The following is a 25121-nucleotide window of genomic DNA, read 5'->3' as shown; positions in this document are numbered from 1 at the left end:
TGTATGGCGATTTGTGGGTCTGAATGTGTGCCATGTATCTGGGATTGTGTATGGTGACCGTGTATCTGGGGTTGTGCATGGTGACCGTGTATCTGGGGTTGTGTATGGTGACTTGTGGGTCTGAGCGTGCGTCGTGTATCTGGGGTTGTGTATGGTGACCATGTATCTGGGGTTGTGTATGGTGACTTGTGGGTCTGAGCATGCGCCATGTATCCATGGTTGTGTATGGCGATTTGTGGGTCTGAATGTGTGCCATGTATCTGGGGTTGTGCATGGTGACCGTGTATCTGGGGTTGTGTATGGTGACTTGTGGGTCTGAGCGTGCGTCGTGTATCTGGGGTTGTGTATGGTGACCATGTATCTGGGGTTGTGTATGTTGACCGTGTATCTGGGGTTGTGTATGGTGACATGTGCGTCTGAGCATGCACCATGTATCCATGGTTGTGTATGGAGACTTGTGGATCTAAGTGTGTGCCGTGTGTCTGGGGTTTTGTATGGTGATTGTGTATCTGGGGTTGTGTATGGCGACTTGTGGGTCTGAGTGTGTGCCGTGTATCTGGGGTTTTGTATGGTGATTGTGTATCTGGGGTTGTGTATGATGACCTGTGGGTCTGAGTGTGCGTCGTGTGTTTGGGGTTGTGTACGGTGACTTGTGGGTCCGAGCGGGCATCGTGTGTCTGGGGTTGTGTGTGGTGACTTGTGGGTCTGAGCGTATGTCGTGTATCTGGGGTTGTGTATGGTGACCTGTGGGTCTGAGAGTACGTCGTGTATCTGGGGTTGTGTATGGTGACTTGTGGGTCTGAGCGTACGTCGTGTATCTGGTCTTGTGTATGGTGACCTGTGGGTCTGAGCGTGCATTGTGTATCCGGGGTTGTGTATGGTGACCTGTAGGTCTGAGCGTGCATTGTGTATCCGGGGTTGTGTACGGTGACTTGTGGGTCTGAGCGTGCGCCGTGTATCTGGGGTTGTGTATGGTAACTTGTGGGTATGAGCGTATGTCGTGTATCTGGGGTTGCGTATAGGACCTGTGGGTCTGAGCGTACGTCCTGTATCTGGGGTTGTGTATGGTGACCTGTGGGTCTGAGCGTACGCCGTGTATCTGGGATTGTGTATGTTGACTATTCTGGAACATCATTAGCTGATATCAGGGGCCCCTTAATGCTATGACTGTTCATTTTTACCAAAAACAGTGCCGCTCTTGTTGATAGCCAGTGTTTAGTATTGCAGATCAGCTCCAATTGCCCCTGTGTAATATCAGACATAACCTATGGACAAAGATGGCGCTGTTTCTTAAAAAAAAATGGTGCAAATTTTTTTGGTGAGGTTTTCTCCCCATTTAAGGAATGGGGAGTGGTATGGAGTGCAGGGGCTCCTAAAGGTGAGATTTCCGCCTCACTAAAAGCGTGGGTTTGTCTCTATAATACTAGCCATCTGCACTAGATTAATGAAAAAGTCACCTCCTAGTCACAATTAAGTGAGGTGAACAACACGACCCCATCTGATGAGAGCAGTGAGTCTAAATTTAACATAGCAATAACAAATGAAACACAATTCCAATAGGTCTTCATTAAAAAATGTTCGACTTTTTTTGTGTCTACAGCTGCAATGCCGACCTATGCATCTCCATGGTAACAGACTACAAACACACTCTGTGTAGTCTGACTCTGCAGTCTCAGATGTGTCAGATCTGAGACTGCAGGGTCAGACTACACAGACCCTACAAGGGTGATCTCATCTCATACATTTAAGGCATATCTACCCCCATCTACCTGAAGAACAGGGCCTCATCTTATGCCGCCATGAATGTGGAGGTGGGCGAGCATGTGTGGCCACTTCCGCTCTCACAGGGTTGCAAGACGAGGTCTTATTCAGCCATACTTTTCTAAGAAGGGAATACTTCTTTTAACCAGAAGTAGGGGACAAACAGAGTGGAATATGAGTACAAGATCAGACTACACAGAGTTTGTTTGTAGTCTGTTACCATGGAGACACAGCAGTCTGCATAGGAGCTGTAGACACCAAATGGAAAGTTATAATTTAATTAACAAGTATTGAAAAGTTGCTTCATTTTTTATGTATTTAAAAAAAAAAAAAGATTTATGAAGCTGGGCATAGATATAAGGTCACGGCCTAATTTACTGAGTGCCCTGCCGAGCTCGGCCCCGACGCCTGTCGTGCGTGGCGCGTTACGCCCCCGTGTGTAATGTGCTTACTCCATGCTGGTGTCCATATCCGCTGAAGCAATGGCTTTTGCAGATGAGAGAAGCAGATGGTCCTAGGAATGTAGAGCGAGCTGTGGGCAGCGAGAGGTCTCACAGGACCGCAGAATATTTATCAAGGCGGAGAAGACACCCTGCAAGCAGCACAACGCAGCGCAGCATCCGTACAGTCAGCACCACAGACAATACATGGCCCCAGCGGCTCCGCACAGCAGATTGTGAGGACAGGCCGGCAGGCGGTATATAATGCCCCCATACACCTCACCATTGTTACACACAAGGATACAGATCCCCTGCTCTGATAGGAAGCAGTGATAACCAAGGACATGATCAGTCTGCCATGTCAGCCCAGATGTCCTACCTGTCAATGATGACGGGGTCAGATGGGGTCTCATTGCGGTTACCGCAGCTTTTCTTCTCACAGCAGCGACTGAAACATAGAAAGAAAGATGGATCAGATACAGTCCGGCATACGGGGGCATAAGTACCACTCTGCAGAGGCGGCCGGATGCTCAGGGCAAACGATAGTCACAGCCAGAGATATTTATTATTATTATTATTATGCTTTGCTCATATAATGCCATCATATTTCACAGCGTTTTACAGACATTATCAGCACTCTCCCCATTGGGGTTCACAATCTAGATTCCCTATCAGTATGTCTGTAGTGTGGGGGGGAAACCAGAGACCCAGGAGGAAACCCACACAAACATGGGGAGAACATACAAACCCTGGCAAATGTTGTCCTTGGTGGGAACCCAGGACCCCAGTGCAGTGCATAGTGCTATAGTGCTCTAGATAGATAGATAGATAGATAATAGATAGATGATAGATAGATAGATAGATAGATAATAGATAGATAGATGATAGATAGATAATAGATAGATGATAGATAGATAGATAGATAGATAGATAGATAATTGATAGATAATAGATATATGGATAGATAATACATAGATAATAGATATATGGATAGATAATACATAGATAATAGATATATGGATAGATGATAGATAGATGATAGATAGATGATAGATAATAGATAGATAATAGATAGATAGATGATTGATAGATAGATAGATAGATAATAGATAGATAATAGATTTATGGATAGATAATACATAGATAATAGATATATGGATAGATAATACATAGATAATAGATATATGGATAGATGATAGATAGATGATAGATAGATAGATAGATGATAGATAGATAGATAGATAGATAGATAGATAGATAGATAGATAGATAGATAGATAGTAGAGATGAGCGAAACTTGAGCGGGTTGCCAGTGCTGAACACAAACTGTTCGAAGTTTCGGGGGAAGTCTGGAAGGAGAGAGAGAATTTTCCAGATCCAAAGTTCGGGTCCCCATTTATTTCAATTGGGTTTGGGTTCATGTTCAAATTCGGGTACCAGAACCTGAACTTCCACGGGTCCGCTCATCCCTAAAGGATAGATGATAGATAAGCAGTAGATGGATGGATAGAGAAAGAGATAATTCTTTGGGATTTACTGATCCTCATTCATGATATGATGGAATATAATGACGTGTCAGATTATTGGGGCTTTATCTCTATAGTATTGGGGCTTTTTCTCTGTATTATTGGGGCTTTACATCCCTAATTATTGGGGCTTTATCTCTACATTATTGGAGCTTTATCTCTACATTATTGGGGCTTTATCTCTGTGCTTTTGGGGCTTTATCTCTGTATTATTGAGACTTTATCTTTGTATTATTGGGGCTTTATCTCTGTATTATTGAGGCTTTATCTCTGTATCATTGGGTCTTTATCTCTGTATTATTGGGGCTTTACCTCTATAGTATCGGGGCTTTATCTCTATATTATTGGGGCTTAACCTCTATAGTATTGGGGCTTTATCTCTATATTATTGGGGCTTAACCTCTATAGTATTGGGGCTTTATCTCTATATTATTGGGGCTTTACCTCTATATTATTGGGGCTTTATCTCTATATTATTGGGGCTTTATCTCTATATTATTGGGGCTTTATCTCTATATTATTGGGGTTTTATCTCTATATTATTGGGGCTTTATCTCTATATTATTGGGGCTTTACCTCTATATTATTGGGGCTTTATCTCTATATTATTGGGGCTTTATTTCTATATTATTGGGGTTTTATCTCTATATTATTGGGGCATTACCTGTATATTATTGGGGCTTTATCTCTATATTATTGGGGCTTTACCTCTATAGTATTGGGGCTTTACCTCTATAGTATTGGGGCTTTATCTCTAAAGTATTGGGGCTTTAGCTCTATGGTATTGGGGCTTTACCTCTATATTATTCGGGCTTTGCCTCTATATTATTGGGGCTATATCTCTATATTATTGGGGCTTTATCTTTGTATTTCAGGACATAGTATCACTACAACCCCCATCATATAATAAGGCACGTGTATGATCCTACAATGGCCGCCATGCACGGCCCAAACCAGTGGTAACGTATGAAGAATGTACGGACATAGCAGAGCTGAGCCGCAGACACACACGTCTCCGCACACGCACATTGCTCCGCACACACACTCGCCATCAGCCTTTGTGTTACATTCTGCTCCTGCTGATTGCATAACAAAAGTGTATAAATTCCCACCATCTGTCTGGGTAGGACGTGGTGACCAGCAGCCGTGTGGCCGGGCCCAGCGCTGAGCCCCAGCTGTGAGCATTACAGGTTGTCAATGTCTCTCTTATTAAGCAGCTGTGGGGTTGACGTCGCCCCCATCAGTCTGCTGCACCATTGTAGTGGACGGGGGGCAGCAATGCTCCATAGCGTCTACCAAGACTTCTGCAACTTCACATTCATTTCTAATAATAGGTTTTTGCAATATTAATTTTTTGGGGGGCTCTAAAAGGGCAAATGTTACCTCTGCAAGCTACTTGGACGGAACGCCAATATTTGACTGCATGAAAGGGGTTAATGGCTCCGCTCCTCACCTGTGGTCTCCAGCGTCAGGACCTCCATGTAACTTCTGTATTTTTTTATTTTTTTTTACGATTTTCTGATGAAAACGGCGACAATTCTCGGGTCGGTGATGAGACGCGAGTCACTAATTGGGTGCAGTAACTAATTAGCCTTTTGTTCCCGGACTGAATCAGTAAGGAGCCGGGACCGAACAAGATGGCGGCGCGGCACATAATTAGAGAGCTTATTAAGTTGGTGGCGTCCGTCCTAAGAGGAAACAGGTAAATGATGTCTATCTAGGAGCAGATGGAGAGGTGACCGCTCTCATAAAGACTCCTAATATTAGAGACCCTATAGATATATATGGTCGAGTCTGAGATGCCTCTTATTGAAAAATTCTGAATTCCGAAAGGTAGATCATCCCAATACTGGGAACGAAAGGGTTACTGAATCCCAATTTGCTTGATTGTGGTAATTTAGTTCACTCAGAAGTCTAAATTATAGGAAAAATTAGAATTCAAAGTTAAAGTGTCGGAGTGAGATAAACAGGTAGCGTCCTGGGAAATGCCGAACATATGGCCGTCCTGAGGAGGAGAAGCTTTCATCTGTTCCGTTCTTCCTCCACTTTCGCATTGCAGAATGGTAAATGAGTGTGAGTAGACCGCGCTGATTGCCTACAGGCGCCTACAAATCCGTGCAGGACACCCAAGCAGGGGCCATAAGGGGCTTACACGTGATTTATCTATACATGGAGGGTTTCCTAAACCTTGTAGAGATGATTTTTTTGGAGGCCACGTTAATATTTGATGAGAATGTAACCCGTTTTTTTTTATTAGAATCCGGTGACTTCTTTGTGTCGTTGTCATTCATAATCCATCACTGAGGTTACAAGGGGACGGCGGTGTACCGGGTCAACGCACAAAATGGGAAGACTGGTGAGCATGGCTTAATAGCTTGGCAATTATACTAAGAGATTCAAGCACTTGAAGGGGCTGGCCGATGTAGAAGAAGTTAGAACCTGTCCGCAAGATAGACCGATGGGGGTCCTAGCAGTCAGAAAGGGGCACTTCTACCCTCGTTAGAAAAGAACAGCAGTGTGCATGTTCCACCGCCGCGGCATTCCTTCTCTAAGGGACAGCTAAGGACTGCAATCAACTTTTTCTGGCTGTCCCCCATAAAGAATGAATGAAGTGGGGGTCAAGCATGTGTATTGCACTTTATTATTATTATAACAGAAAAAAAAGTGTCCCTTCTGGCAACGATGGGGGTCCCAGCAGTCAGACCCCCACAAATCTAATTGTTATCACCTATCCTGGGGACAGGCGATAACTTTTTCTTTTTTCCACTGGACAACTCCTTTAACCTTTTGTTAATATGGCGGACTTAGTGCTAAAATGGCATGTAGTGAAGGGGGCTGGCTTGGCTACAGTAAGAGATGGGCAGTCCTTCTCACTAATAGTAGGGTGGGCAATGAGGATGTGCGTCCGAGGTCGTACATTCAGCTGAAATGCATTGCTGCGCAGATACCCGCCAGTTCCCTGCACCGCAATAGATGTCGCGGCCAATCAGAGGACTGCAGCTGACGTCACCGTGCAAGTCACTGGCGGCGCATGGTAGTGACGTCATGCGCTGCCCATCGCTTGCATGCTGACATCAGCTGCCGGCTTCTGCATTGGCTGCAGAAGAGGACACCTTGCAGCGTAGGAATGGGGAAAGGTGAGTAAAATTGTTTAATTTTTGATATGCGTTAAAGAACAGCGGCAGAACAGAGGGTCATATACCAGGATGGGGGACATATATACCAGAACGGGCCCAGGATGGGGAACATATATACCAGGATAGGGGACATATATACCAGGAAGGGGCTATATACCAGGATGGGGGACATATATACCAGGATGGAGGACATATACCAGGATGGGGGGACGCATATACCAGGATGGAGGACATATCTACCAGGATGGGAGCCATATATACCAGGTGCGTCTCACTAAATTAGAATATCATCAAAAAGTAAATTAGTGTCAATGACTGCCTTCTGGACATCTGTCAAGTCAGCAGTCTTCCCCGTGATTATGGAACCTACTGAAATAGACTAAGGGACCTTTTTGAATGCGTAGGAAGCCTTTGCAGGTGTTTTTTGTTAATTATTCAAATTTACTGAGATAATGACTTTTGTGTTTTCATTGGCTGTAAGCCATAATCATCAACATTAACATAAATAAACACTTGAAATAGATCATTCTGTTTGTAATGACTATATAATATAGTTTCACTTTTTGCATTGAAGAACTGAAATAAATTAACTTTTTGATGATATTCTAATTTAGTGAGATGCACCTGTATATACCAGGATGGGGGCCATATATACCAGGATGAGGGCCATATATACCAGGATGGGAGACATATATACCAGGATGGCGGCCATATATACCCAGATGGTCCCAAGAAGGGAACATATATATCAGGATGGGGGACTTATGTACCAGGATGGGGGACAGGACATACATACCAGGATGGGGGACATATATATCAGGATGGGCCCAGGATGGAGGACATATAAACCAGGATGGGGAACTTATGTACCAGGATGGGGGACATATATACCAGGATGGGCCCAGGATGGGGGACATATATACCATAATGGGCCAAGGATGAGGGACATATATTCCAGGATGGGGGACATATATACCCAGATGGGCCCAGGATAGGGAACATATATATCAGGATGGGGAACATACATACCAGGGTGGGGGACATATATACCAGGATGGGGGACATATATACCCAGATGGGCCCAGGATAGGGAATATATATATCAGGATGGGGGACATATATACCAGGATGGAGGATATATGTACCAGAAAGGGGGACATATATACCAGGATGGAGGACATACATACCCAGATGGGCCCAGGATAGGGAACATATATATTAGGATGGGGGACATATATACCAGGGTGGGGGACATATATACCAGGGTGGGGGACATATATACCAGGATGGGGGACATATATACCCAGATGGGCCCAGGATAGGGAATATATATATCAGGATGGGGGACATATATACCAGGATGGAGGATATATGTACCAGAAAGGGCGACATATATACCAGGATGCGGGACATACATACCCAGATGGGCCCAGGATAGGGAACATATATATCAGGATGGGGGACATATATATCAGGATGGAGGATATATATACTAGGATGAGGGCCATATATACCAGGATGTGAGCCATATATATCAGGATGGGAGATATATATACCAGGATGGGGGATATATATACCAAGAAGGGGCCAAGGATGAGCGTCATATATACCTGTAAGGGGCCAAGGATGGGGGACATTAGAAGAGGATGGGTGACGATACTACATAATGAGGGGGCAACACGTACAGTATGTTCTTATAGGATTTAGAATGCTACAAGGGCTCATACATCTGACCAACATGGGGAGAGAGTAAAATCAAAATTTTCTTATGGGATTCTAGTTACGCCACTGAATGATAGCACCATCTGCGCCTACACTAGTAATTTCTAACTTTTCCATAGTAGATCTCATGCAATTTTTTTCCCCAAGAGGGAGATTTTTCAATCTATGATGAGATTGTGGTGACACAAGAAATCCTGTTATCTTTTGCACTCCACTCATAGATAAAGCAGCATCAAAGATGATATTGAATTTAATGAAGGGATGAGCTCTGAGGAATAATGGTGATAAAGGTGCAGGTGTCAATTTATAAAACGTGATAGACCTAATTAAAAAGATGTGTTTTTAGGTCGCACTTAAATTGAGGATGTTAAAAATTCATCTGAAAGGGTAGCACATTCCAGAGATCTGGTGCAGCAAAAGAAAAGTCTTGAAGGCGGAATTGGGAGGTTTAGATTATGGAGGAGGTTAGTCTTGGTAGAGCACGAGTAGCTTGGTAGATGAAGAAGAGAGAGGAGATGTTCTTGATGGATGTGTCTCTTTTCCTACTGTCCTATCTATGTATAGGATGGTGCAGCACTGTAGAGAGGAGAAGTACAGTGGTAGACAGAGATGAGGAGGAGATGAAGGGTGGTGTAGCACTGTGCAGAGGACAGGTAAGGTGGTATAAAGTCATGACAAAGGAGATGTAAGATGGCGCAGCACTGTAGAGAGGACAAGTACAGTGGTAGACAGAGATAAGGAAGAGATGTAGGGAGGTGCAGAACTGTGGAGAGGACAGGTAGGGCGGTAGACAGAGAGGAGGATGGAGATGTAAGGTGATGCAGAACTGTGGAAGGGACAAGTACAGCAGTAGACAGAGAGGAGGGTGGAGATGTAGGGAGGTGCAGGACTGGGAAGACGACAGGTACGGCAGTAGACAGAGAGGAGGGAGAAGATGTAGGGCGGTGCAGGACAGTGGAGAGGACAGGTAGTGTGGTAGACAGAGAGGAGGGAGTAGATGTAGAGTGGTGCAGCACTGTGAAGTGGACAGGTAGGGTGGTAGACAAAGATGAGGGAGAGGATGTCGGGCGGTGCAGCACTGTGGAGAGGACAGGTACGGAGGTAGACAGAGAGGAGGGAGTAGATGTAGAGCGGTGCAGCACTGTGGAGTGGACAGGTAGTGTGGTAGACAGAGAGGAGGGAGGAGATGTAGGGAGGTGCAGCACTGGGAAGAGGACAGGTACGGAGGTAGACAGAGAGGAGGGAGTAGATGTAGAGCGGTGCAGCACTGTGGAGTGGACAGGTAGTGTGGTAGACAGAGAGGAGGGAGGAGATGTAGGGCGGTGCAGCACTGTGGAGAGGACAGGTAGTGTGGTAGACAGAAAGGAGGGAATAGATGTAGAGTGGTGCAGCACTTTGGAGTGGACAGGTAGGGTGGTAGTAGAGGGGAGGGAGATTTAGGGCAGTGCAGTACTGTGGAAAGGACAGGTACGGCAGTAGAGAGAGAGGAGGGAGGAGATGTAGGGAGGTACAGCATTGTTGAGAGGACAGGTATGGCGGTAGACAGAGAGGAGGGAGAAAGGAAAGCTACGGCAGTAAACAGAGAGGAGGGAGTAGATGTAGGAAGGTGCAGCACTGTGGAGAGGACAGGTATGGCGGTAGACAGAGAGGAGGGACAAGATGTAGGGCGGTTCAGAACTGTGGAGAGGACAGGTAGTATGGTAGACAGAGAGGAGGGAGGAGATGTAGGGCGGTGCAGTACTTTGAAGAGGACTGGTATGGCGGTAGACAGAGAGGAGGGAGAAGATGTAGGGTGGTGCTGCACTGTGGAGTGAACAGGGAGGGCGGTAAACACAGAGGAGAGAGGAGATGTAGGGCGGTGCAGCACTGTGGAAAGGACAAGAACAGTGGTAGAAAGAGACGAGGGAGGAGATGTAGGGCAGTGCAGTACTGTGAAGAGTACAGGTATGGCGGTAGACAGAGTGGAGGGAGAAGATGTGGGGCGGTGCATCACTGTGGAGTGGACAGGTAGGGCGGTAGACAGAGAGGAGGGAGAAGATGTAGAGCGGTGCAGCACTGTGGAGTGGACAGGTAGGGCGGTAGACAGAGAGGAGATGTAGGGCAGTGCAGCACTGTGGAGTGGACAGGTAGGGCGGTAGACAGAGAGGAGGGAGGAGATATAGGGTGGTGCAGTACTGTGAAGGGGACTGGTACGACAGTAGACAGAGAGGAGGGAGGAGATGTAGGGTGGTGCTGCACTGTGGAGTGGACAGGTAAGGTGGTAGCCAGCGATCGGGGAGTAAATGTAAGGCAGAAGAACACTGTGGAAAACCTTGTGTGTGAGCGTGATATTTAAATTGTATTTTATAGTAGATCGGCAACCATTGCTTTAAGGAAATGAAATTGAAGGTTAAATGTCCAGCTTCTGGTGAGGAACAACTTGACATGAAAAAATGCCACAGAGAGAATACTTCTTACCTGCACATGACCTCATGAGTGAGCAGGACGCGGCACATCTCTGGATTCTTATTCTGTCCTTCATATGCTATGGGCTGCAGGGAATTGAGAGTTGGTATAGGGTTACACAACATCTACTACCCTAGAGAGTAGTAAAGTCTATAATTCCCAAATCTCTACCCATTCCCCTCCATATATTATCCCATCATATCACAGGATTGTGCCCTTATGATCATATACAAGAGAACGAGGTGCCCATTTAGTTAGTATTAAAGCCTACTGTACAGTAAGATGAAGCTTCTACACAAGATGTGTACCAGAGCCCCAAACCTACTAGGTGCCATTTATAATACTGATGTCTTCTTATGTGGAACACAAGACTTTAGGCCCCCTTAGGCACCAGGGGCCGGTAGTGACTGGTACCCGTGGACCCCAAATTGCTCCATCCCTGCAGCACCCGAGACCAGATGATAATCCAGGCTGACTATGCCCAAAGGAACCAACCTGTTTTGTCACTGAATCGATTAGTCTCACGAAAAGGTCTTGTTCCGTCCGGACACCTTAAAAGACAAAGAAAAGAATGAGGAGCAGAAAGCGTACAAACCAGCAAAATATATAAAGTGACGGTAGATGTATGGCCGACTGAATCTACACTAGCAAGGAAGGAGAGAACTAGGAAAATCAACACAAGAAAAAAAGAAAATAGCAGCTGTCTGCAAAAAATATTAAATGCACTGGTGCCTAAAGAATAATGTTACCTTATTACAGGTGTAGCAGAGCTAAATTTAATGTTTAACCCTTTGGGACTCACCGTTGCTGTAGAGAAGTTGCAGCCGATAATGGGTGCCATTATTGGTTTTCTCAGTGCTCAGCTCCTTCGAAATAAAAGAGATATATGCAAATTATAGTATTCGATATTTGTGTATATATATATATATATATATATATATATATATACAGGTGTGTATATATACAGTTGAAACCAAAAGTTTCCATACACTATATAAAAAGACACAGATGCATGTTTTTCTCAATATCTGACATGAAATCAGAATAAACCTTTCTCGTTTTAGGTCCATTAGGATTACCATCATTTTTAATATTTGCCAAATGCCAGAATAATGAGAGAGAGAGAATGTGTTAAGGCATTTTTATTACTTACTGCAAAGTCAAAACTTTAAATACATTTTATTAGTATTTTGTACCATTGCCCTTAAATTGAATGACTTGGGTCAAACGTTTGGGATTTCCTTCCACAAGCTTCTCACAATAGTTGGTCGGGAATTTGGTCCCATTCCTCCTAACAAAACTGGTGTAACTGATCCAGGTTTGTAGGCTGCCTTGCTCGCTCCGGCCTTTCAGCTTTGCCCATAAATTTTCAATAGGATTGAGATCAGGGCTTGGTGATGTCCACTCCAAAACATGGACTTTGTTATCCTTAAGCCACTGTGTTACCATTTTGGCAGTATGCTTCAGATCATTGTTCATTTGGAAGACCCATTTCCGCCTAAGCTTTAACTTTCTGGCCGATGTCTTGAGATGTTGCTTCAGTATTGTCACATAATCTTCTTTATCTCATGTTGCCATCTATTTTGTAAAGTGCACCAGTCCTTCCTGCAGCAATACAACCCCACAACATGATGCTGCCACCCCCGTGTTTCACAGTTGGGATGGTGTTCTTAGGCTTCCAAGCTTCTCCCATTTTCCTCCAAACGTAATGATGGTCATTGTGCCCAAAAAGTTCAATTTTAGTTTCATCAGACCACATGTCTCCAAAAATTAAGGTCTTTGTTCCTGTGTGCATTTGCAAACATTAATCTGGCTTTTTTTATGTTTCTTTTGGAGTAATGGCTCCTTCCTGGCAGAGTGGCTTTGCAGCCCATGTTAATACAGTACTCATTTCACTGTGGATACTGACACAATCTTACCAGCTTCCGCAATCATCTTCACAAGGTCTTTTGCTTTTGTTCTTGGGTTGATATGCACATGTCAGACCAAAGCACGCTCATCTCTAGGACACAGAACCCATCTCCTTCCTGAGCGGTATGATGGCTGGACATTCCCATCTTGTCTGTACTTGCGTATAATTGTCTCTACAGATGAATGAGGCACCTTCAGGTATATTTAAATTGTACCCAAGGATGAGACAGAGTTGTGCAAGTCCACAATTCTCTTCCTGATATCTTCGCTGATTTCTTTAGACTTTCCAATGATGCTACACAAGAAGCAGTGTGTTTCAGGTGTGCATTAAAATACATTCACAGGTGTATCTCTAATTAACTCAGATGTTGCCAAAAAGCCTATTAGAAGCTTCAAACACATGACATCATCATGTAGGCAGCCCAGAATGGTTTAAAGGCATAGTACTCTTAGTGTATATAAACTTTTGACTTTGCAATAAGTAATAAAAATGCTGTAATACATTCTCTCTCTCTCATTATTCTGGCATTTGGCAAATATTAAAAATTATTGTAATCCTAATTGACCTAAAACGGGAAAGGTTTATTCTGATTTCATGTCAGATATTGAGAAAAACATGCATCTGTGTCTTTTTAAATAGTGGATGGAAACTTTTGGTTTCAACTGTATATAAAGGCAGGTGTGGAAAAAAATGCTGCAAAGGAAAAATGCTTTCAGAAACACAAGTGTTAATAGTTTATATTTATCAATTAACAAAATGCAATGGAAACAAAAAAAAAATTCTAAATCCAATCAATATTTTGTGTGACCGTCCTTTGCCTCCAAAACAACATCAATTCTTTACGTACACTTGTACACGGGTTTTGAAGGAACTCGATAGGGAGGTTGTTCCAAACATCTTGGAGAACTAACCACAGATCTTTGGTGAACAAAGTGCCTTTTGTTACAGTCAAATATTTTCCATTTAGGCTCATCAGTCCAGAGAACCTGCTGCCATAGTTAAGTCACTTGGCATTGTTTCTATGTGGAAAGCAAGGTTTTTGGTTGCAATTCTTCCAGGAACACCAATTCTGATCAGACTTCTCCAAACAGTAGATGGATGTAGCCAAGTCCCACTGGTTGCTGCCAGATTGGAGTTGATGCCACTGCTGAACATCTTCTGATTTAGAAGGGAAGTAAGCTTGATGTGTATTTCATCTGCAGCACTAACATTCCTTAGCCGACCACTGCGAATACAGTCCTCAACGTTGCCCATTTCTTGGTGCTTCTTCAAAAAGGCTTGAACAACACATCATGAAGCCACAGGCTGCTTTGAAACCTTTACCTTGGAGAGGCTTTGCTGATGTAGTATAACTACCTTGTGTCTTGTTGCTATGCTCAGTTTTGCCATGATGTATATGACATGTGACATGAAACTGTCTTCTACAACCTCACCATTATAGCAGAGTTTGTCTGTTCCTCGCCCAGTTTTAAGCCTCCAACACTGTTGTTTCCGTTTCAGTTAATGACTGTATTTCAACCTACCTACATATGAAAATAATGATCATTATCACCTGTTTGATATAATTGGTTACTCATAGACCCAGCAATAATACTACAAAATTCCTGACTTTGTACAAGTGTACCTAGAATAATTGATGCTGTTTTGAAGGAAAAGGGCAGTCATACCAGATTCAGAATTGATTTAGAATTCTCTTTTGTTCATTCACTTGTTAACTGATGAAAATAAACTATATATATATATATATATATATACACTGCATCCACTAATGAAAAGATAACCCAATATCCACCACAAAGAGGAGGATTTCCTCATTAGTCATGTAATCTATGCGGGATCAGTAATCAATAATCAATACTTCATGGTAAATTAGTGCCTATCAATGACCAGAGGATATGATGTCACAGATCAATAAGCAATATATCACATATCACGCCGGGGATATATAATAAATAGCAACTGTCACATAGGACCATCCGGCTATAGTCAGTGCCCATTGATTAACCGGGACTACAGGGAACTGTTGCGGAGCTGTATAAGTCCCCAATAATGGATATATAAGGTTATTGTAAGCGCTTATAATGTAGGAGTCAAGACGTCAATAAAAACCACATGGACAACAGTGAAAGTACTCTTACTGACAACACAATGGCGGCATTCACCGTACCACATACATCACTGTGTGCATGGCACTGTGACGTCTAACCTCCACATATAGGGGATAGCAACCATCTTACACCATCCTACTCTCTATATACCATGTATAGCTCTCTATAAACTCACAGACCATCCTACTCTCTATATACCATGCATAGCTCTCTATAGACTCTTACACCATCCTACTCTCTATATACCATGTATAGCTCTCTATAGACTCTTATACCATCCTACTCTCTATATACCATGTATAGCTCTCTATAGACTCCTACACCATCCTACTCTCTATATACCATGTATAGCTCTCTATAGACTCTTATACCATCCTACTCTCTATATACCATGTATAGCTCTCTATAGACTCCTACACCATCCTACTCTCTATATACCATGTATAGCTCTCTATAGACTCTTATACCATTCTACTCTCTATATACCATGTATAGCTCTCTATAGACTCACAGACCATCCTAATCTCTGTATACCATGTATAGCTCTCTATAGACTCTTACACCATCCTACTCTCTATATACCATGCATAGCTCTCTACAGACTCTTATACCATCCTACTCTCTATATACCATGTATAGCTCTCTATAGACTCACAGACCATCCTACTCTCTATATACTATGTATAGCTCTTTATAGACTCACAGACCATCCTACTCTCTGTATACCATGCATAGCTCTCTATAGACTCACACACCATCCTACTCTTTATATACCATGTATAGCTCTCAATAGACTCAAAAACCATCCTACTCTCTACATGTCATGTATAGCTCTATATAGACTTGTACGCCATCTTATTCTCTATATACCATGTGCAGCTCTCTATTGACTCACAGAGCATCCTACTCTCTATATACCACCTACAGCTCTCTATAGACTCAAAGACCATTCTACGCTTTCTATACCTTGTATATCTCTCTATAGACTCTTACACCATCTTACTCTCTATAAAGCACGTACTGCTCTCTATAGACTTAAAGAACATCTTACTCTCTATATACCCAATACACTCTTCTATATCATATACAGCTCTCTATAAACATGTATACCATTGTTTTCATGTACATCTCTCTACACACTATTAGACCATAATCTCCTTACCACATATGACTCTCTAGAGAGTTTTAGGCTATCAAACTCTTTATACCAGATATAGTTTTCTATATACTCTTAGATCATACATTGAATACCACATACACTTCTATATGGACTCACAGACCGTCCTACTCTCTATATACCATATATAGTTTTCCATAGACTTATAGACTATCTAACGCTCTATATACCACATCTACATTTCTATAGACTCAAAGCCCTTACTACTTTCTATATACAACAAACAGCTCTCTATAAACTCATACTACTCTCTATATACCACATGTTTCTCTTTATAGACTCAAAAACAATCCCAATCTCAATATCAGACTTCCATTTTCTTTATATGATTTACATCTCTCTACACAATATTTGACCATTCTCTTTATATCACATACAGCTCTCTAGAAATTCTCAGACTGTCTGGTACCTTCTATATACTATTAGACCATACTCTATATACCACATATAGCTTTTCATAGACTCACATACCATCCTACTCTCTATATACCACATACAGCTCTCTATAGACTCACATACCATCCTACTCTCTATATACCACATACAGCTCTCTATAGACTCACACACAATCCTACTCTCTATATACCACATACAGCTCTCTATAGACTCACACACTATCCTACTCTCTATATACCACATACAGCTCTCTATAGACTCACATACCATCCTACTCTCTATATACCACATACAGCTCTCTATAGACTCACACACTATCCTACTCTCTATATACCACATACAGCTCTCTATAGACTCACATATCTTCCAACTCTCTATATACCACATACAGCTCTCTATAGACTCACACACTATCCTACTCTCTATATACCACATATAGCTCTCTATAGACTCATACACTATCCTACTCTCTATATACCACATTCAACTCTCTATAGACTCACACACTATCCTACTCTCTATATACCACATTCAGCTCTCTATAGACTCACACACTATCCTACTCTCTATATACCACATACAGCTCTCTATAGACTCACACACTATCCTACTCTCTATATACCACATTCAGCTCTCTATAGACTCACACACTATCCTACTCTCTATATACCACAAACAGCTCTCTATAGACTCACACACTATCCTACTCTCTATATACCACATACAGCTCTCTGTAGACTCACATATCTTCCAACTCTCTATATACCACATACAGCTCTCTATAGACTCACACACTATCCTACTCTCTATATACACATACAGCTCTCTATAGACTCACACACTATCCTACTCTCTATATACCACATTCAGCTCTCTATAGACTCACACACTATCCTACTCTCTATATACCACATACAGCTCTCTATAGACTCACATATCTTCCAACTCTCTATATACCACATACAGCTCTCTATAGACTCACACACTATCCTACTCTCTATATACACATACAGCTCTCTATAGACTCACACACTATCCTACTCTCTATATACCACATACAGCTCTCTATAGACTCACATATCTTCCAATTCTCTATATACCACATACAGCTCTCTATAGACTCACACACTATCCTACTCTCTATATACCACATTCAGCTCTCTATAGACTCACACACTATCCTACTCTCTATATACCACATTCAGCTCTCTATAGACTCACACACTATCCTACTCTCTATATACCACATACAGCTCTCTATAGACTCACATATCTTCCAACTCTCTATATACCACATACAGCTCTCTATAGACTCACATATCTTCCATTCTCTATATGCCACATACAGCTCTCTATAGACTCACACACTATCCTACTCTCTATATACCACATACTGCTCATTATAGACTCACATATCTTCCAACTCTCTATATACCACACACAGCTCTATATAGACTCATGTGGCACCCCAGGGGTCTGGTTTCCCACAGTAATGTAATGTTATGTCTGAGAGCAGGTGGGAGGTCCTTTGGTCAGGGATCCTGTGCATGCCACACCTCCTGCCCAGTCTTGGGAGGGGAAGAACTTCCCCTATATAAACCCGGGGCTGAGGCAGGGTGAGGAGTAGAGAAGAAGTAGAGACGAGAAACAGTCATAGGAAGAAACAGCAGAAGCTCAGTGGGAGCAATACTACTACGAGTCAGGGGCTGGCAGCTGCAGAGCTCGCCCTGACTGAGAAGCTTTCTTACCGGACCCGGCGTCCGAGGCTGTGGGGACTAACTCTTACCCAGCAGCAGAAGCCGACCGGCAGGGGATTTCAGGTCCCCAGGCCCAGAAACCCGAAGGCACGGTCACACGCGTGGGACCAGCAGCGCCATCGTGGAGCGAAAGCCATAGAAGGCCCCGAGTCACCGGCCATACGGGTGAACACCACACGGTACACTCAGGGACGTGGGCTACTTATATCCGCTTCTAGCAAGGTAGCCAGAGGAGTACAGTCAGTTTGGGAGGCCTACAACTCCGCCTGGCCAGGGGAGATCCCATCTGCTCAAGGACTGACCAGGCCCCGTTCGCTAGCAAGTACTCCGGGAGGGTCTATCGTTGTTACCAGTAAAGACCCTGAATTACACCGCACCGTCTCTGAGTGGTTCCTGCTACCCCCATCTTCCACGTCGGCTGCCCTGAGGCCATACCCCTCCCGTTGGGGGTTATACTATCACGCTGCACAATTCTACACCGGCCTCAGCGGTCTGCCCTGCAGCGGCAGCTCCATAGCTGCAAATCAACGGGTGGCGTAGTCGACACTCAAATAACATCTATCAAGACTGCCACACACTGAGTTTGACTTCCTGGGCACGGACCGGGTCCCCGCCACTCGGAGACTACAACCCTCATCTGATCCGGTTCCGGGTAAGCCCCGTGCGCGAGACGCTGCGCGACACAGCAGGCCCAGGGGCGCGTCAATTTTGGCGTAGTCGGCAGGATTTCGTGCCCGCAACCACCGGGAACTGCGTGCCTGAAAAAGAGACTTTTAAAACTTACCATCCGTGAAGTTTTCCCGCCATCGGTGAAGATTCCCGCCATCCGGCGCCATCTTCAGCCTTCTTCCCGCCATCCGTGGAGTTTTCCCGCCGTTGGACGCCATCTTGAGGACGCCGCGCGGGAAGAAGAGGGGCGTGGACTCCGAAAAGCCCGCGAGAACTGAAGCCCCGCCTCACGTCCGGACGTTGCGTAAGGTCCTGGAAGGAGCCCAGCAGACGCCGACGTCACCGGAGCGCGACGGAAGGTCCTCAACCCTGACGATCCACTGCGGAGCCGCGGCCTACGGAAGAGGATCATCGCAAGGTAGGCCACGGTCCACTAGGGGGGAGAAGGATGTCGGATACGGAGGAGAGCTTCACCGCTTCAACCCCCGCCAGCGCCACCGCTGTCGCGGTCATGCCTTTCACCATGCCCTATATCCCGGGGGCAGCCTGGCTACCCCAGTACTCAGGGGAGTCACATACCCTGCAGGACTTTAGAGAAAGGCTGGATAGCCTCTTCCAGGTGTACCCCCTCACAGAGGAGCAAAAAGTGAGCATCCTGGTGGCCCAATTAACCGGAGCAGCCCGAAGGGAGGTAAAGTCCTGGCCACCTGGGGGGAGGACTGTCGCAGGGATACTAACCCGGCTGAGGGACACCTTTGATACCCGCACCTCAGCCGAGATCAAGCTTAGATTCTACGGGTGCAAACAGCGGGCCCATGAGAGTATAAGGGACTATGCCCTGAACCTACAAGAGGCCCTGAGAGCCGTTAAGCAGACCGACCCTGACGGTGTGGGAGACGAGGACAGGCTGTTGACTGAACAATTTATAGAGGGTTTATATTGCAATGCCCACCGAACCCAGTTGCGGGCAATGGCCCTACAGGACCCTCATCTGGGATTTGCACAAGGACAGAGCCATCCGGGTGCTCCGAGAACCGGCACCGGATGGCGTTGTGACCCACAGGCGCCCAGCTATCACTTACCACCAGGAGGCGGCGCCCTTGTCGGCAGGGCCTGTAGGGGCTGATGCGCAGGCTTTGAACAATGACCCGGCTCCAGACCTGCACCATCAGGTCCAAGAGCTAGCTAAAAGCGTTGCTGCGTTAACCCGAACTGTGCAGTCTTTACAGGCTTCCGCTCCAGGGAAGATCCAGCTGGCATCCGGACCGGAGAACATCCCGTGGCGTCGACCAAGGAGGACCCCACCGGCCAGAGGAAGACCCAGTGACCGGTACAACGAGGACGGACGACCCATCTGCCGCCGCTGCAATCAACCCGGACATATGGCAAGGTACTGTCCTTTAAACTGGCACAACCTGGGGGTAGAGGGCCAACCCCCAGGAAAAAGATCACCAGGCCCATCGAACTGGCGCGACAAATATGTCGGAGGACGTCCAGTCTTGCCTGTGGTACTGGATGGCATCCCTATGAGTGCCCTACTGGACACCGGGTCACAGGTCACCACCATCCCGTACGTGCTCTTCAAGCAGTACTGGAATGACTCGGATATAACCCGCTACCCTGACGACGACTTGAGTATCATCGCCAGCAATGGTCAGCCCGTGCCACAGATCGGATTTAAAGAGGCGACCATTAAAATTGGTAGAGTCGAACTAGCAGCACAGGGAGTGATTATTGTAGACATTGACAAACACGAGAGTCACCCAAAGATAACGCTAGGAACTAATGTAATTGAAAATTGTCTTGCAGAGGTGATTTTCCTTTTACAGCAGGTTGCCAAGAACGCCAGCTCCGGCGAGCAGCGGGTGCTCCAGAAAGAGATCCGGGCACTGATGCGACGGCAACAGGTGGAACTCTCCGGCGGTGAGATTGGTAGCGTAAGAATGTGTGACCCTTTTCCTATTGCCATGCCCCCAAAAAGTGAAATGATGATTTGGTGCCGGGCAGCTATTGGTCTGAGAGGTAGAGATTACCAGGCAATGGTAGAACCAGTTTACTCAGACAGTAGGCCCACCATCTTGACAGCACGGGGGGTGGTTAATGTACGCCATGGGAGGGTGCCCGTTCGCATAATCAATATCGGGAAGAGGGAAGTGTACCTGCCCCGGTATGCCACGCTAGCCAAATTATATACCATTAACCAAAATGCTATACAATCTGTGGAACCCTTGCCTCCATCTCACCCGGAGGAAGGTAACGGCTCTAAGAAAACAATGGAGGACTGGTGTCAGCAACTACATTTGGGTACTGACTCCACTCCCTCACATCAGAAACAGGGAGTCTATCGGGTGGTTCAAGAGTACGAGAGAGTGTTTAGTAAACACCCGTTAGACTTCGGGCGAGTCAAGGGGGTAGAACACCACATCCCCACGGGAGACCATCCTCCCATAAAAGAGAGGTATCGACCCGTACCCCCTGCACACTACCAACACGCCAAGGGGATGCTTAGAGACATGAAGGAGGCTGGGGTGATCAGGGATAGCTGTAGCCCCTGGGCAGCTCCACTAGTCTTAGTCAGAAAAAAAGACAACACCATGAGGATGTGTGTAGATTACCGGAAAATCAACCGTATCACACACAAGGATGCGTACCCCTTACCAAGCATAGAGGAGTCATTGGCTGCTTTAAGATCTGCTAACTTCTTCTCTACCTTGGATCTCACTAGCGGGTACTGGCAGGTTCCTGTAGCAGAGGCGGACCGGGAGAAGACCGCATTCACCACCCCGATGGGACTTAGCGAGTTCACCTGCATGCCGTTCGGACTCTGCAACGCACCAGGAACCTTCCAACGACTAATGGAGTGTTGTCTGGGCCACAGAAACTTCGAGACGGTCCTGTTGTACCTGGACGATGTCATCGTATATTCCAAGACGTATGAGGACCACCTGAAACACCTGGCGGAAGTGTTCGAAGCTCTGGCGAGTTACGGCCTAAAGGTGAAACCCTCCAAGTGTCACCTCCTGAAACCAAAGGTGCAGTACCTGGGACACGTGGTGAGCGCTGACGGAGTGGCTCCCGACCCTGATAAGATCACCGCAATTAAGGAATGGCCAAGCCCCTCCAGCGTAAAAGAAGTGCGGCAGTTCCTCGGGTTGGTAGGCTACTACCGAAGGTTTATTCCCGGTTTCACCAAAAAGGCAGCACCTATGCAGGACCTCCTGATAGGCCAGTCCCGGAAGGCCAAGAACCAGAAGCCGCCCTTCAAATGGGAGGAGCTGGAAGAAGAGTCCTTCCGCCAGCTGAAGATGGCCCTCACGGGGGACGAAATCCTGGCGTACCCGGATTATAGCCAGCCCTTTATCCTCTACACCGACGCCAGTAACATCGGGCTAGGAGCCGTGCTGTCCCAGATCCAGCAGGGGAAGGAACGAGTAATCGCCTACGCCAGCCGAAAGCTGCGACCCACCGAAAGGAACCCCGAGAATTACAGCTCATTTAAGCTAGAGTTCCTGGCCGTAGTATGGGCAGTCACCGAGCGCTTTAAGCATTACCTCGCTTCTTCCCGGTTCACCGTGTACACGGATAACAACCCGTTGACACACCTGGACACGGCAAGACTCGGTGCCCTGGAGCAGAGGTGGATGGCCCGTCTGTCCAACTACGAGTTCACAATCAAATACCGGGCCGGACGCTCCAATACCAACGCGGACGCCCTGTCCAGGATGCCCAACCTGCCGGACGAAGGAGAAGATCCGGAGGGACTGGAAGAAGTTGAACTCCCTGCGTTCCACCGTCATGGGACTATCCAGTATTCCCACCGGGTAAGGAGTAAGCAGGCTGCTACGTTGAACCCCTTACCTCACTACAACTGGGCGGAAACGCAAGACAGCGACCCTGCCGTCCGACTGGTGAAGGAGATGCTGACTCGCCCGGAGGCTTGCCTTGAACCAGACGCTCCGGAGGAAGCCAAACAACTATGGGCAGAGAGGAGTCGACTGTTCCTTTACAAGGGGAAGTTGTGCTGCAGAATGGTTAACTCCCGGACGCATGAACTACTCTGGCAAGTAGTGGTGCCACGAAGAGACGCAGCCATGGTGATGGAGGCATACCACGACGGAGCTGGACACTTCGGGTGGAAGAAGCTGGAGTTCCTGCTGCGCGAGCGATTCCACTGGGTAGGCATGAGGGGAACCATTGAGAAGTGGTGCAGAGACTGTGGCCCGTGCAACCTAAGAAGGAAGGACCGTGCCAGCCAGAAGACTCCCCTGCAGTCCATCGTCACCCGGCAGCCGTTGGAACTGGTAGCCTTGGATCATGTAAAACTGACCCCAAGCAGAAGTGGCTACGTCTACGCACTAACCATCGTGGATCACTACTCCCGGTTCTTGGTTGTCGTCCCCGTCAAGGACTTAACAGCTCGAACAGCAGCTAGAGCCTTCCAGCAGCATTTCTGCCGTCCACACGGGTACCCGGACCAAGTGTTGACAGACCAGGGACCTGCCTTTGAAGCGGAGGTCTTCCAAGAATTCTGCACTCTGTATGGCTGCCGGAAGATAAGGACGACACCCTATCATCCGCAAACTAATGGACTTTGTGAGAAAATGAACCAGGTGGTAATGGATCTTCTGAAAACGTTGCCCCTGGAAGAACGCAGTCTGTGGCCTGAGAAGCTGCCCGATCTGGTGGACCTATACAACCACATCCCGGTAGGTTCCACCAACTGTACCCCGGCTTACCTAATGAGGGCAAGACCTGGTAAGTTACCTGTTGACCTGGAAATGGGAGTCCTGACACCCGAGGACACTTCACCAGAAGCAGACTGGGACACAGAGAGGCAGCAGCAGTACCGGAGAGTACAGGAGAGCGTGGAGCGAAGTCTCTGTCAGGCTAGGGAAAGACAAGAGAAAACTTACAACCAGTATGCTCCCGCTGTTCCCCTGGTACCCGGAGAGCAGGTCTTGAAGAGGAAGAGACGGCTCCACAAGTTGGACGACCAGTGGGAGAAGGACCCGTACACCGTACTGCCCTCAAGCCACGAGAACCCGAAGGTTTGTACCATCAGTAAAGACGGAGGGGAAACCACAGCCATTGTATCCCGGGACCACCTGAAAAAGTGTCCCGAACAACTGAGGAACCCTGAAGAGGAACAAGAAGACCATCGACCCGTAGAGGAAAGGGAAGATATGGTTAGTACTGTGCTCGGGGACTTCCCTCGGTCTTGGACTCAAGTCAATGGTGCAGTTGTGGTACCCGTACTCACCTTCCTCCAACCAGCATCCCAAGCACCTACGGAGCAACAGGTAGAGCTGGAAGAACAGCCGGTCCAGGAGGCAGAAGACCCCACACCAGCAGACCAGGAGGATCAACCCTCTGCTTGCAGTGAGCCTGCCATATCCCTAGTGAGCCAAAGAGCCGGTAGACAGCTGCCCAGTTTACCCTTGACAGCTCCTACACCCTGTAGTTCAGGGCTAGACAGTCAGCTCCGTAGGTCCACTAGGGCCACTAGAGGCCAGTTACCCGCACGTTGGAGGATTTGAAGTGTATAAATTGTTTTATTTATGTTTACCTGTGTATTGTTGCTTGTGTATAATTTTGTGTTTCTAGTTATTTGTAGGAGTCCTTGGTGGATTTACCGGGAATCCCTTGTACATAGTTGGAGCGTAACCCAGGATGGACTAGAGACTGTTAAGGACTCGGGGCAGGACAAACCCCTACCTGGTTACGTCTCCCTGTTTTGGTGAAATGGACACCTTGCTTTTCTTCAAAGACTGCACCCGGTTGCGGACATGCCGTGACCACCTTTATGTGTTTCTTCTTATTGTACTGTTATTGTTGTTATATCTTGTTATGTTTTTCTAAAATATGTTTAGTCCCGGAGTACTAAATTTCACTAGGGGGGAATGTGGCACCCCAGGGGTCTGGTTTCCCACAGTAATGTAATGTTATGTCTGAGAGCAGGTGGGAGGTCCTTTGGTCAGGGATCCTGTGCATGCCACACCTCCTGCCCAGTCTTGGGAGGGGAAGAACTTCCCCTATATAAACCCGGGGCTGAGGCAGGGTGAGGAGTAGAG

At 46.2% G+C, this 25121-nt stretch overlaps 1 protein-coding gene across 2 annotated transcripts in view; it reads right to left on the bottom strand.

Moving 5' to 3' along the window:
- Positions 1-25121, bottom strand: part of EBF2 (EBF transcription factor 2) — a 166216-nt gene that overhangs the window by 109913 nt on the left and 31182 nt on the right. For both annotated transcript variants that reach the window (XM_073654072.1, XM_073654073.1), the window contains exons 3-6: positions 11834-11897; positions 11527-11582; positions 11044-11117; positions 2581-2649 (exon numbers count right to left, since the gene is read on the bottom strand). In XM_073654072.1, the coding sequence (XP_073510173.1) occupies positions 2581-2649; positions 11044-11117; positions 11527-11582; positions 11834-11897 (263 nt within the window). The remainder of the gene's footprint in view (positions 1-2580; positions 2650-11043; positions 11118-11526; positions 11583-11833; positions 11898-25121) is intronic.

The sequence above is a fragment of the Phyllobates terribilis genome, unplaced genomic scaffold (assembly GCF_046119375.1).
Source record: "Phyllobates terribilis strain yellow unplaced genomic scaffold, ASM4611937v1 Scaffold_11__3_contigs__length_659146591, whole genome shotgun sequence".
Lineage (NCBI taxonomy): Eukaryota > Metazoa > Chordata > Amphibia > Anura > Dendrobatidae > Phyllobates > Phyllobates terribilis.
Note: the sequence above shows the minus strand (reverse complement) of the source record. Positions and strands in the feature narration are given on the sequence as shown.